The sequence below is a fragment of the Trematomus bernacchii genome, unplaced genomic scaffold, assembly GCF_902827165.1.
Source record: "Trematomus bernacchii unplaced genomic scaffold, fTreBer1.1, whole genome shotgun sequence".
NCBI lineage: Eukaryota > Metazoa > Chordata > Actinopteri > Perciformes > Nototheniidae > Trematomus > Trematomus bernacchii.
The window spans coordinates 4,290,048-4,303,709 of NW_022987720.1; the positions used below are offsets into that span (position 1 = coordinate 4,290,048).

Consider the following 13,662-nt stretch of genomic DNA (forward strand, 5'->3'; position numbering starts at 1 on the left):
TATTGTACAGCATAATCTTTAAATGCAACCTTGCAGAAATATTGTGTTTTAGCAAAATTAAAGTTGTTGGACCTTATTTTGTTTTACTCTTAAAGCTTTAAACCATTTGATACAGCCTAAAATGCTCACACATATATTAGAAAATAGAATGATCATCAGGGACAAATTCACAGGCCGATTGCAAGTGAAATGTCTCTACAGTACAATCAATTAAAATGGACCACAGACTAAAAGAGCATTACTAGTTTACTATCAACTCATCATCTGTCTAAAAACAGCTCTTCAATTCCTAAATCATGGCTCTCAGAACCAGACTGATTAAACTGCACTTCAGGGCCTGTTGTAATTGCACACACAAGACCTCAATGTGTATTTATTAGTGCTGTGGTATTTCAAAACCACATATTACAGCAAATTGAAATTGCTTGCACAGGCTGAGGGTTTGGATGGTGGCCATTTTGTGTTACTCAGCATTCCATGACGTTGTAAATGCGTGTGCTCCCATTTCCTCTCAGTTAAACGTGCATTGGTTTGCATTTTTCATAGCAGTCAATTTACAGGCCTGTGAGTAAATGGGTGTCTTTCCTCAAGGGCAGAGAGGAGAGCTTTTGACTGAGCAATCACAGGGCAGCAGGTCACAGTTCCATCACTGACATTTCAAACTCTATTCACTCCACCAGGAAGAAAAGTACTGGGTTCAAGCCAACTTAAAATTACAAGGTCAGAGTTCCAACCACACCCATGTCTGTTATACTGTAGACACCCCTTCTCTCCCAGTCGACACACTCAAACACACACACACACAAAACACAGATGTTTCTCAGCTTGACAGATTGGAGCAAATGATCCTTTTAACACAGCTCTGTTATGTGCGGGTTGTATGTTAACTGGATACAGTTAAACCAAACAGAAACATATGTATTTAAATGAGCCTTGACTAACAGCTCAAGTTGTGCCGCTTTATTATGAAAAGCATATTTTCAGCTGAAACTGGAAATGGGTTTAAACTCAGACAGATAGAAAAATATGCATCATATTTATTTGACAGACCTTGACAGAGTTGAAACAATATCCAGAGGCAACATGTAATAGTGTATTTGTATCCCCCTTATTGAAATTCATCCTTTTGGGTGTCGTCTTTAGTCAAAGTAAGTAAAGACACTTATTATGATTTTCCAATTAGGTCTTCAAAACAGTATTTTGGAGCGAGCAGCGAAGCAAATTGTAAAACAGGGGCTTGGCAGGTAGTTGCAATTATGATATAAATATCAAAACAAGTTGACACATACAGGAATGAAATGTTTGTAGAGAGTTTGTGAGTGTGTGACAAAGGCCATGTCGAGTTTTCCCATGATACTTGTAGCCCATTACTGGGAAATGAATATGTGAACATGTGCTATAATCGTCCTGTTTACATCTCTATAAAGCCAATTTACTGTATACAATATTACCCTCTACTAACTTCAGAGAGTGAGCCAACGGGACACAGTCAAACAGCCAGGGGAAATATGTTGCAAAAACAATTCAGCTCATAACATTCATTACCCAAGCTACGATTCCTATTTCAAGTCAACACCAGGAGAGCAGCATGTATTTTTGCTTGCCAATTTGCCATAGAAATTACAATAAATAGACAACTGCACACAGGATTATAGCAGCAGCTTAAAGGCTAAATTTAGCATCCAACACCAGCAACATCCATAGCTAGCTAATTCACTCTTACCTTGTTGTTGTGAAGACGCCATAGTACTTCAGTAGGCCACGGAAGGTCCAATGCTACTGTAACAGCATACTCAGTCCAACTTCAGGCTTGCTCGTGTCTGTTTTTAACCATAAATAACTAATAAAATTACGAAATATGACGAAAAGGGACAGTTAAAAAAAGGTTTTTCACAGCAGACATTTGATTTAATTGTCACAGCCTGAAAAGCACAGGTGTAACTAATTTAGTCAATGATGGCTGGGTTCAATCTAGTGTCCCTGGAAACTGCACCACTTAGCAACCATTCCCTATAGCCAACCGCAGAGCACAGACTTTGGCTCACGTTAATGGGATGCAGCCTTAATTATTGTGATTAATTACACCTGTGTTGTTCCTGCTAGGTCAAAATTCTGCAACAAAACAGACTGGCTACTGGGTTATTTTTACACAAAGCATTCTTAAATAGCAGCATGATGAGGCAGAACAGATGCTAAAAAGTGCTAAGCTACATGAAATGTAAGAAGTACGCCAGAGTTTGTAAAGTGCAAAAAAAAAAGGCAGGGCAAGTTTGAATATACCGCCCTCTTGGAAAAGGTGTGTTCGATTTACTTTGCGGCTTGTAGTGAGTCAGACATACTTTGTGTGAACCACACTTAAATTGTCTTCCAGGGCTAGCTACAGTAGCCTGTTATCCTTTTATTAGACACTTGAACAGATGGTAAAATGGGCTATAGGCTAAATTAGATAATGCCCCATATTAAAAGTCTTATATTGTAGGCTACTTAGGAAAATAAATCGGTGGGGGTAATTTCAAAAGCATATCGTAACCAGAATACATTAAAAAGTGACATCTAGCTTAACAGATGGTCCTTTCATCCATCTGATCTATGCAGGGGCGTAACTATCGACGGTGCAGCCGGTGCAACGCACCGGGGCCCATGCAAAAATAATGGCATTGGCCAGTTCACGCAGTCTTCAAAGTAACCAAGCAACCTAAATTAATTTGTAATTTGTCTGGCAGCAGCAAGTTCGGCAGCATACACAATTGAATAGCCTGCATTTATGTACAGCAAACCAAAGCACAAGAGCGGCTCTCAAAGAGAAAGGACAAGAGAGAACAAGGAGATGTAACGGCTACATTTACGAAATTAGACTGTTTTTTTTACATACATCGTCCTCGAAATCTCGATTAATTTTGTAAAGTGATTGTGTGATTAGTTCGCTGTGCCGTTGTCAGGCTGTGGTGGTATGAGGCCAGGGCAGGCTGTTGTTGATAGCCTACAACATGTGGTGGGGGGGCCCAAAACAATATTTGCACCGGGGCCAATCACAACCTTGTTACGCCACTGGATCTATGGTTGGTTAACTATTGTTTGATTTATCTTCAGGCTCAACATATCAGTATACTGATATGTTGTCAGTACATATTTGTTATTGGATGCCTTATTTTATATTTCTGTTTATAAACAGAAATATAAAATAAGGCATCCAATAACAAATATCGCAGGATATCCAAGCTTAAATTGGGATATCATTCAACTGAAAAGTGTAATTTTTCTAACAAAAAAGATTGGTGTCATCAAAATGGATTGCTTTTGATATTTTGCCCAGGAAACAGTAGTATCTAACTAGCAGAATCAGCTGTCTTTAACAGTAAACATCAGGTGACGTATTTATAACAAACCTGCCATTGCCTGTAATTACTCGGTTTATGGTTGACCTTCTTAAATATTACACTGTGAGAATGAAAGCACATACAGAATCTTACGTTTCTGACTACAGGGATGGTTTAATCAAGCAAAGACAATTTGTCCAGCTCCTACTCCTCCTGTTTCTCTCAGGTGTCATGCTGGTTCCTGCTGTGCAGACATGGCTCTGGTCATTCATGTTTCCAGTCACCACGGCAACAGTCACAGTGACGTGTCATTCGCTGAGCAGTGTGCTCATCTTCTAACCCTATATATCTGTGTGTTTGTGCATGCTCTAACAAGGTCAGAGGTTCAAACAGTATGCATCAACAAACATTTCTCCCCGGTGACCTTCTCTTCGTGGCTTCAGTCTAATTGACCGAATCAACATGAGGCTTTTTTTCATCACCTAGCCAATCTCCTTCCCTGTGTCTCTGTCTCTCTCAATCTCCCCTTAACTTACCCTTCAACCTCTCACAGGCACAGAACCTTTTTCTTTTATGAAAACACATGCGTTCTTCATAATAAAATTATGACAGCACTTTGTTTGATATTTTTGTTTACATAAAAGGAAGGATGATGACAGGCCACAAGGCCATAGCCCCTATTCATTTGATGTGTTAAGATGGAGTACAAGACAAGGAGGAGGGTTCCTATTTTCATATTTTTTCCTTAATCTATTATTTATTCTAGTAAATTGCATGCATTATTAAAGTATGTTGCATTTAAATAGTCTTAGCAAACTGCAAGTCATTATAACTACTGTTTAGAAAATAATGGACAACGCTGCTGCTTATGAATTTGTTAGCACAATAGTGATCTATTTTTAAATCCAATTAGAAGACCATAAAAGGAAATAGTAGTGTAGCTGTTTTTGTTAAATTGATCATTCAAATAACACATTCAATCATGGTCTGCTCTACACCTCCAGCCAGCAATCAATAGTTGTATTTGCAGTAGGGTTTGTGTGGGAGTGCGAGTTTGAGTGTGTTGGTTTATAACTTATTCATTCGTTTTGGATTGTCAACTGCGCAGGGTAAATAATTTAGCATAATTAATTATCTTCATGTTACAGTATGCTGTATTGCTTTGTCTTCTTAGTAATAGTCTGTCTTTTCTTAACTATGAGTCACCAAGCTAATGTCAGGAAGCACTGAACATTTTAAGTTACTATGTGTAAATCTTTCTCCAGTAAGGAAATAGTCAGCCAAGCTGCTGCAGCAATTTATCCACAATTTGTCACTGCAATACTGTGCTAGGTGAACTCAATGACCCAAATGTGAAGCTTAACTGAGTTTGTATCTCTTATTCAATAATCTATTCCTAATAGCAGTGGTTTATTGTAAGGCAGTTAAGTGGAGAATACAAGAGAAAGCTTCCCAGTGTAAGATAATTACTATGTTTCTTGTGAAATGCAGAACATTTACCAAAAGTCACGATCAGGGTCACTTAGAGGTACTTTTGCTATTTCCTGTGATTCAAGTATCAAAAACCTCAGAACAACCAGTCAAGAGTAAAAATAACAAAACAAAATATATTTTCCGGAACTAAGGTGACCTTCTTGATCTCAACTGACCACTTCGTCATCTGTGTCATGACTTCTGAGAAACCAGAGAGCACATTGGAAAGTCACGTAGTGTGATCAATACAGGATTGTGTTTCTCTAAGAAAGTGAGCAATACAGTATAAGCACACAAAAGATCATAGGGTAACAAATCGAGCAATTACAGTGACTAACGCAATATTTTTGTTCTTTTAACAGAACATTTGAAAGTAATTGATTCTTGCTTTACAGTTGAATTTTATAGTTTCTGTTTCCTACATACATTTATTCTAGTAAAATATGATCTGTTTGGATAGCATAATGATAATTTATAAGATAGGATTGCATTGTTTTTTGTTGAACACTATATTTTCCCTACTAGCATTTAGACAAGCATGTGTGTTTGCTGCCATCTAGTGTACAGATACAAATAGGAACACATTTTCCAAATCAACAGCCTAATATTCGCAAACAGTATTTGTTCTAGTATGGGCATATGTACGGACATTTTGTACACAATTGTACTTTCTATCCTTGCTATGTTTTTGTTTAATCTGCAGCAAAATATTTACAGTTTAAATTCTGTATAAGAAGTATTTTAAAGATGCTTTAAGACAAAACATACATTTTCCACTTTTATTTTCCATTGCACAGTAATCTCTATCTACATAATTTTAAATTTGTGTGGCAGCAGATAAAGTCATAAACATCCATGTGAAAGTTGCATAAAACTGTACAAGAAAATTGGCTACAATGAGAAAAATACTGCAACCCACTGATAACTGTTGAATCCAGGACAGAAGATGGCATATGGCAGATAGACAGGACTCCCTCTTGCTGCTTGAGTGTGTGGATTGTATCGGGTAAGAATACTGCATACTGTATGTAGGGACAAGAAACAAGTCACACGAAGATGAAAAACAGGTATGACATTGAACAAAATAAACCAAGTATAACACAAATAACAGCCGGGTTGGAGGGAAAGACATAGAACAAGTTTTTGGGGATGAACTCTAGCTAAAACTACTTATTTTTCCTGAAGTAGTTTTTTCCTATTTGTTACCTTGGGGATTAAAGACGGAGCTATCTACCAACATCCACACAACAATGCTTTACTAAACACAGAGAAGGCCATATCTGTCGCTGTGGACCCAGAGAGTCAGTGGAAGACTCACTGGAGGAAGAGAGAAAAAGGCAAAGACTGCAGTGGAGGAGAGTCGAAGCATGTGTGCAAAGACCAGACATGCGGCAGTTAAATAAAACCAGATGTTTAGAGGTCATTCTCTAATGCTCATTATCCTACTGTTATCTTGTTATCATCATTGGTGGCTTTAGTTAGTGTAACAGACACTCAACTGGACACGGCCTGCTGACTTGTACATCAATTATTAACAACCAATATCCTAAATAATATCACCTAATTTACATGAGCACACTCTGACACAGAGAGACATATAAACACTCATTCATGAACAAACACACGGATGAATGGTTTAGGTTTTTGTTTTGTTATCAACCGACAGTTAGGGCACTTCAAACATTAAACATTAGTCCAAAAGTTACATATATGACATATTGTGAAACCATAGTACTATAAATGGCTGAGTTCCATTGCAAATTTCTCCATTTCTTGAACCCTGAAAGATGATGAATAATATATTTCTTAATGGACCTGATCCTGTCTGTATGTACGATACTTTCCGGTGAAATGACGAGCCAAATTATAATGCAATGGAAAAGCTAAAGCAACTCTTTGGCGTCAGAAAAAATATGGCCTCTCTCCTCTTCTGCTCGAGCAACCTCGACATCTACTTTCCAGTTGGTCTTAGATTGTCAAACTATTTACTTATATACAAATAAAGGTCAAAAGCCTGGTAGACAGAGAGATATACCACATTTCAGCTTTACTGCAAATATGGAAATAGAAACGAGATAATAATGGAGGTGAACGTTTCTGACACCAAACACAACTGTCTTTTGCACCTTAATAAATAAATATAAACAAATAAATCACAAAGATAACTTTCTCATACAGACAACTGTCAGCAAAACCTGAAATGTGTTTTAAACATATGCTTTTAAAGGATTACACATCTGTATTACTATTATTCTGCATATATGAATACACAAATAGTTGTTTCCCCTCATGTGAAGGTAATCGCCATATCGGTGTGGACTGCAGAACTTGGAAACTCCACAAAATCTGGCTAGACTTTTGTGTATTTAACACTGATGTCATCGGCATTTTACAGTCCCACTCGCAAACTGTGGAAGCTTACGACAATAGAGGTCGAGAGAGGCAGTTAACATCACATCAGGTAAACAATAAAAGTGTGTGGTTCATACGCACTTGCTTTGAGATTTCAGAGTCAGTAAATCAGATGTAGCCATTGTCAGTGAGTACTAAATGATATATGCCTTTTATATCCTTGCCCTCCTTTTTTAGATTCCAGCCCTTTTCATAAGGAGAAATTAATTTGAGTTGTTAGATAAAAGCCACAAAAAGTATTTTTTCAACAAATCAAATATCATCCACTTTCACAACCATAGAAAAATAAGAGATTTTCCAATAATACAGACAGAGCAATAAACCCAACGAATAACAAATAGAGGAATGGCAAGAAAATAGAAATTAACACACACACGCACACACTGTTGGTAACGATATGAAAGTCTGTAAGATACAGAGGAGAGTCTAGAGGTTGAGCGAGATGACGAAATATCCAGTGTACATCAGATTAAGTTGCTTTTATCCCTGTGACTCTCTGCATAGAGGAGGCGTCACTGTTCAGCTCTTCCTGTGTCTCTCCATCGCCGCCGTCACACGCTGCTCTTTCCTCTTTGATGAGTTTTCCTTTTCTTTTGTACTTGTCACTCGGAAGTGGATACAGCGTTGCACATTTATTAGATTTATGTATATATAATGATGTATTTAGATTATTTTTCCTTCTTTTTACATTGTTAAGAATGTTTTTTAGTCTGTTTCTTCAATAGATACTTGTCTTTTTTTCAGCTATGTTCGTCGGTTTGACATGGCCCCCCCGATGGGCTCGGAGTGGAGACAACATTAAAGGACATTTTGGCAAATGAGTATGAAGAATCTCCAGGTGCGTGGGCCAATCGGCTACCTCGGAGGAGAAGTCGAACAGAGATAAACAAAGAGACAAAAACTTTTTTTAAAAAGACACCATTTATGTGCTCCCTCTGAGGTTGTCCTTCACCCCTGTCTACCCCTCAGTTCCACCCTAAGACTGAGGTAAGAACAGTATTCAACATTGTGCTAGGGAAGATAATCCCAAGTGTCCCAGTGAAGAAGGCTTGGAGGGATGGATGTATGGACAGACAGATGGGTGGGGGGTCACGGTGAGTCCAAATGAGCCAATGGAAGGTGACAGTCGCGTCCACATAACTCTGCTCCTCCCCCGTCACCGTTTACAACTGGTACCATTTTTTGTCTTTGCACTTCAGCATCATCTGGACACACAGAAAATATTGGAGTTAGAACATTGCTTAAAGGTCCCCTATTATACTGTTTTTATCAATATATTATAGGTCTCAGATATATACAAAACATGTCTCTGAAGTGTTTGGCTCGAAATACCAAACAGATCATGCATTGTAGCATCCCATAATCCCCTCTGTTTCAGCCCTGTTTCAAAAGTGCTGATTCACTGTCTGTTACTTTAGATGAAAATAAGGAGCCACTCCCCAAGCCCCTCTGAGAGATATTTGGTTAAAAAGAACCCAATGGTGCTCTAGGAGGAGATTCAGGTGATAAGGTGGGCCGGTGTTACCTTAGTTGGTGATTGGCTAATGGTTACACAAGCCAAAAAATCGTTATGACATCATAAAGTGGCCAAAATCTGATCAGCTCATTTTCAGACAGGTTTTTATATAAATGGATCAGGACTAAAAGTGAGCGAATCTTTTTTCCTGAAACTTTCAGAATCTCTTTACACAGAGGGGACACATGTTTATGTAAAAAAGACATGAAAAAGTGGATTTTGAATAATACGTGACCTTTAAAAAATAACATAAAATTCTCCAAACTTGTGAGTTAGACAAACTATGATTCTCACAATTAATTCATGGTTTAAAATCTCTCATCAATACTAATTACTAGTTACTTTAATTTGTTTCACCTGGTCAAATAATTAGCACTGCAGGCAACAGGAGACCTAACATAGTTTGAATCCATATCTCTGTCATTTATTATAAGAAAATCTTAAAGTAATACTGACTCTCTATATCTGACAATGGCTCCCTATCAACAGTACTGCATACTTTATACAGGCATATACTGCCCTCTGGTGGTTAATAAGTGTAAATGAGTAATATTTCTGAAAATAATTGTGGAAGACAGAGCTCAGTATTTAAGAATACATGTTGAAGTATATCCCTGCACTGCATCAAGTGTGTATATAATGTTCTTACAGTATGCAGTGTGTTTAAGGAGGAATTGCATATCATCTAATCATCATCTAATAGACAATCAAAATTATTTTGTATATATTGATTGTTGTGTTTTTATTTAGGTCGGTGCACATGTAAAAACGTGTATTTGACTGTGTATATATATATACATATTTGCACACATATTTTAATATTTTATAGACATTTGTTTTTGTATTCGGGATTGTGGGAAACAGTATTTCGATCTCTCTGTCTGTACACACAAACTGGAAGATTGACAATAAAGTTGACTTTGACTTGAAGCTAATACAGGTGAAACCAGGTTTATCCATATTATTACTTTTGTCTTCTGCCTTAAGAAGACTATTTCTCAGTTAACAATTTATTTTTAGCAGACTGCTTCATTTTGTGAGGGACTGTATACATGTAGTTTCATGCTAGCTCTAGATTTTACACTTTTAAACATTTTCTGTTACCTCATGGGCATGTTTGGAAAAGGAATCTGCGCTGGTCATCATGGCAGCTGTCCTCTCATCCAGCTCGCCCAGTTTCTGGCCTCTTTCATCCAGAGCTATCCGGGCGCGAGCCAAGTCTCCAACCACACCTGATGCTGCCCCCTTCATCCCCTCCAAGCCACCCGGGCCTGGGATGTGCTGGGCCAGACTTCGGTTTGCCTTTCCAGAAGAAATCTCACCAACTGATTTAGGATATGAAAGGAAAAGAACAAGGCAAGATGTGTTGATGAGAAGATGAATCAACAAAGGACTGAAGGACTGCAGATCTGGGCATCAGTAGGTTTGGCTTACATAGCTCCTCTCTGTCCAGGGACTGAGCTCCTCCCCCGAAGAGGCCTTTGAAGAACCCTCTGTTGGGGGCCTCTGGTGTCTCCACCGGTGTAAAAAGTTCCCCCAGCATCTCCTGAAAGACCAACACACACATCATCCTGCTGAATAAATAAATCATCTCAATAAATAAATTATAAATTGTTGAAATAATGAAAATATGATATAATTTTCTATAAATTGCACTGTATCATTGACAAACAAATATCTACAGATGGGGATTATCATGTCAAAAATTGTGATCATTACTCCCACCTACGTTAGCTTTGGACCAATACAAACTTTGATATTATTGTGAAACATGTCAATCTCCTACTTTATTCAAGGTGCAAAAAAGGCTCCTGCTGTTTTTTATCTTGGCTTATTAGCTAGCTACAGTAGATAAACTGACTTGGTAAATCCATGTGTAGTGTTTCCTGTATGTTTAATATTGACTGACCTGTAGGTTTTCACAGGTGTCCTGGCTGTAGGTGATCCTCTGGACCTCAGTGGGGGAGCAGAGGTACATGGCCTGACCCAGGTTAGTGAAGCAGAACGTCCTTGCTATCCGCATGTCAGTCAAAGGCAGGTAGTTTACATCCATGAGTGGTCTCAGCCCCGGCACACTAGACAAGGAAAAACAGAAAAGATGTATGTGATTTCAGATCTAAAGAATACTATAAGCCTGCCAATAAATGATTTTGGAATTTAAGTCTAACCCAAACACAAGATCACTGTGCTTATTTTAGTAACACAGTGACTTTTCAACACTGTATTTTAGCATTAGGGCAATCTCCTGAAACACCATAGCATAATTTAATCATCAAATACCATTGAAGTGATACTGAAATCTGTCTTTTGACATTAAACATTCCCTGAATATGCAATAGGTTTGTCGGCATATGTAACAAAACTGAAAGTAAAAGCTGTGGTCAGCTCGGAGTTATATTGAGTTAAATCAATCCAATAAACGTCTCTATCTCTGCAGCCTAATCCGCTTTTCCATAATCCATTTGTTTGCTTTGCTCAGAATGTCGGAATTACTCATATTGAGCCCAAAACATAGCTTAATACCCAACCACCATCTCAAGCCTCATGCACGATCCCTATGAGTTAAAAAACATATTTGTTGTTCCCGCCTCCTGCTCCTTTATTGGTCAGAACCAAATCTAGCAAAACTCCCTTATTGGCTAATTTACACATTAAAAGCTGTACTTTATATAATTAGTGCGTTTGTCCTTATCATTCTGAACAAATCTGGTTCCTCCAGCAACTTTGGTCTTAAAAACAACTTGCCTTAAATCTGATCTTCTGAACATGATACGTATAATCTGACTTTAATTGATACATTTTCATTAAACCCAGGAATTTCCGACTGATGCAGACCGTTTCTCACCTGAGGGTCATGATGTGGCCATTGGCACAGAAACAGGCCAGAGACACGCCTTGGCTCATCTGCACAACATCTGCCCGCAAGATGAAGGAGGCCTCAGTGATACTGTGTTTGTAGATGCAGGTCTGGGAGGGGAGGGAAATGACTTTGGCCTGTTTCTCTGAACACACCACAGCATACTGGCTCTCGTTGAGGTCCTGGGAGGTGGAGGGGGACACTGAGACAGGCCGGCGCTTACGGACCTTCTCTCTTTCTTCCCCATCTGCTGTTACGTTGGGTTCAAACCAAGGCTCAAACGCAGGCGGCAGCATTGAACCTGTTGAGTCCAGGAGAGCCATCCGCATGATGCTGCCCTTCAGCCGCACCAACATGCCTATCGAACGGAAGGAAAAGGCTCGCTATAGAAAATGTGATATCATTTCAGTAGCTTTATCTTTTTATAGTGGTGCTATTGTATTCAAACCATTTAACTCTGATTTATAATAGAGAGTTGGCACAAAAAATAGGTTTTCATCTACTATAGCAGGGGTGTCCAAACTTCGGCCCGGGGGCCAAATGCGGCCCGCGCCAAATTCATGAAGTTATAATGCAGTATGGCCTTCAAATGAAACTTGTGCTTGTATTGTACGTCTTACATATAGATAAAAACAGATTATACAGTAATATTCATTTGTTAATGAGCCCACCTTTCAAATAAATTCAGTCAATTCAAGTTGAAAACATTTTCGAACATATCTAAGTTGATAAGAAAAAAGCCCAATAACTTATTTATATAACAAGCTTGAAATAGACCCTTCATATGTCCTCTTATGATAATCAATCTATTAAGGAATGAGCTGAAAACAAAATAATTGAAACCCTCTGGAGAGCTGTGATTTAGGCTGATTAAGAATAATTTACCTACATTTGATTGATTTTGCTGATATATAACTTAACTTATGAGGCAATATACCTCTAGTGAGTGGCCCAGCCCTTCGTATATTTTTCTGTATTTGGCCCTCGGTGAAAACAGTTTGGACACCCCTGTACTATAAGATAATGCATCATTGTATTTTCCATCCCTTCTTTCTTTTTGATGTTCCATTACTCACCTGTAGGTGAAAGGATAACCGGCTGCAGTTGCCGTTGCTCCCCAGCAGGTGGCAATGTGAGAGCTAGAGCCAGCACGGTGCCCAGAGTAGTGCCCACATACAGGCAGGGCGTCAACGTGCTGTCCCCCTTCCGGGCGAAGGTGTCACTGAAGTGGAAGGAGCTGATGGCCTCTCGGGCTTCCTTGTCGATGCTGGTGACGCTGGAGGAGCGCGAGCGGCTGAAAGAATTGTCCCGATGGTCTAATGGGTTGGCACCCCGTGGCGGGCATACAGACAGGAGGACAGTGGGGAGAAAAGAGAGAGAGGTAAAGCACCCACACAGCAGTGACATCACAAGATAGTCAACACAGATGTGGTCTCTGTACTGTACATACAAAATTGAGGTCAACAGTTTTTGGCAGTGTTAGTAAAACAAACACTTGGGACGTCAAAGGCATTACATTTTAAGACAAGACACAAGATATTGAGTCAGACAATTGAAAGAGAAACATTGGGAAATAAATCCTAGAGTATTGTTTGCATTCTTAACAGTGGGTAAATACATAAAAGGCCGGTCTTATTTATCTCAGATCAGAACAAAGCAGCAACAAGTGACTTTGCATTATACTGTACATATTTTATATTATATATTTTACAACAGAAAAAAATCCAATGCAATACAGGACCACCAACATTTTCAGATTGTACCACCCCAATCAACAGTCTATTAGTACGGACGGACCGGCTGTCAGGCACTTTGGTTACATGTGTAAAACACTGGAACTCTAAAACAACCATACAGGTAAATGTATTGGCACTTGCACATTTTAATTGGACAATGTCGCAACCACTGTTCATGTTTTTGAGAAGAATCTTGTGCACCCCTGAGGAAGAAAAATGTCAAGTTCTTTGCCAGTGACAATACTTTGGACAATTTGTAAATCAGACAGAGAACGGAAAGACATGAAGAACACAGAAGAGAAAGAGAAAGCTGCAAAAGTAACAGAAAGCGTTACGGTGAGATGGAGTTGG

General features: G+C 38.8%; 1 protein-coding gene across 4 annotated transcripts in view; it reads right to left on the reverse strand.

Moving 5' to 3' along the window:
- Positions 1-5,555: 5,555 nt before the first annotated feature.
- The window catches only part of stxbp5a (syntaxin binding protein 5a (tomosyn)), an 88,085-nt gene continuing 79,978 nt past the window's right edge, over positions 5,556-13,662 (reverse strand). For 3 of the 4 annotated variants that reach the window (XM_034143720.1, XM_034143718.1, XM_034143717.1), the window contains 6 exons: positions 12,652-12,933; positions 11,564-11,933; positions 10,628-10,793; positions 10,153-10,264; positions 9,823-10,043; positions 5,556-8,407 (listed from right to left, as the gene is read on the reverse strand). In XM_034143720.1, coding sequence (XP_033999611.1) covers positions 8,366-8,407; positions 9,823-10,043; positions 10,153-10,264; positions 10,628-10,793; positions 11,564-11,933; positions 12,652-12,933 — 1,193 coding nt within the window. In that variant the 3' untranslated portion in view covers positions 5,556-8,365. The remainder of the gene's footprint in view (positions 8,408-9,822; positions 10,044-10,152; positions 10,265-10,627; positions 10,794-11,563; positions 11,934-12,651; positions 12,934-13,662) is intronic. The other variant, XM_034143721.1, reaches the window with a different exon arrangement.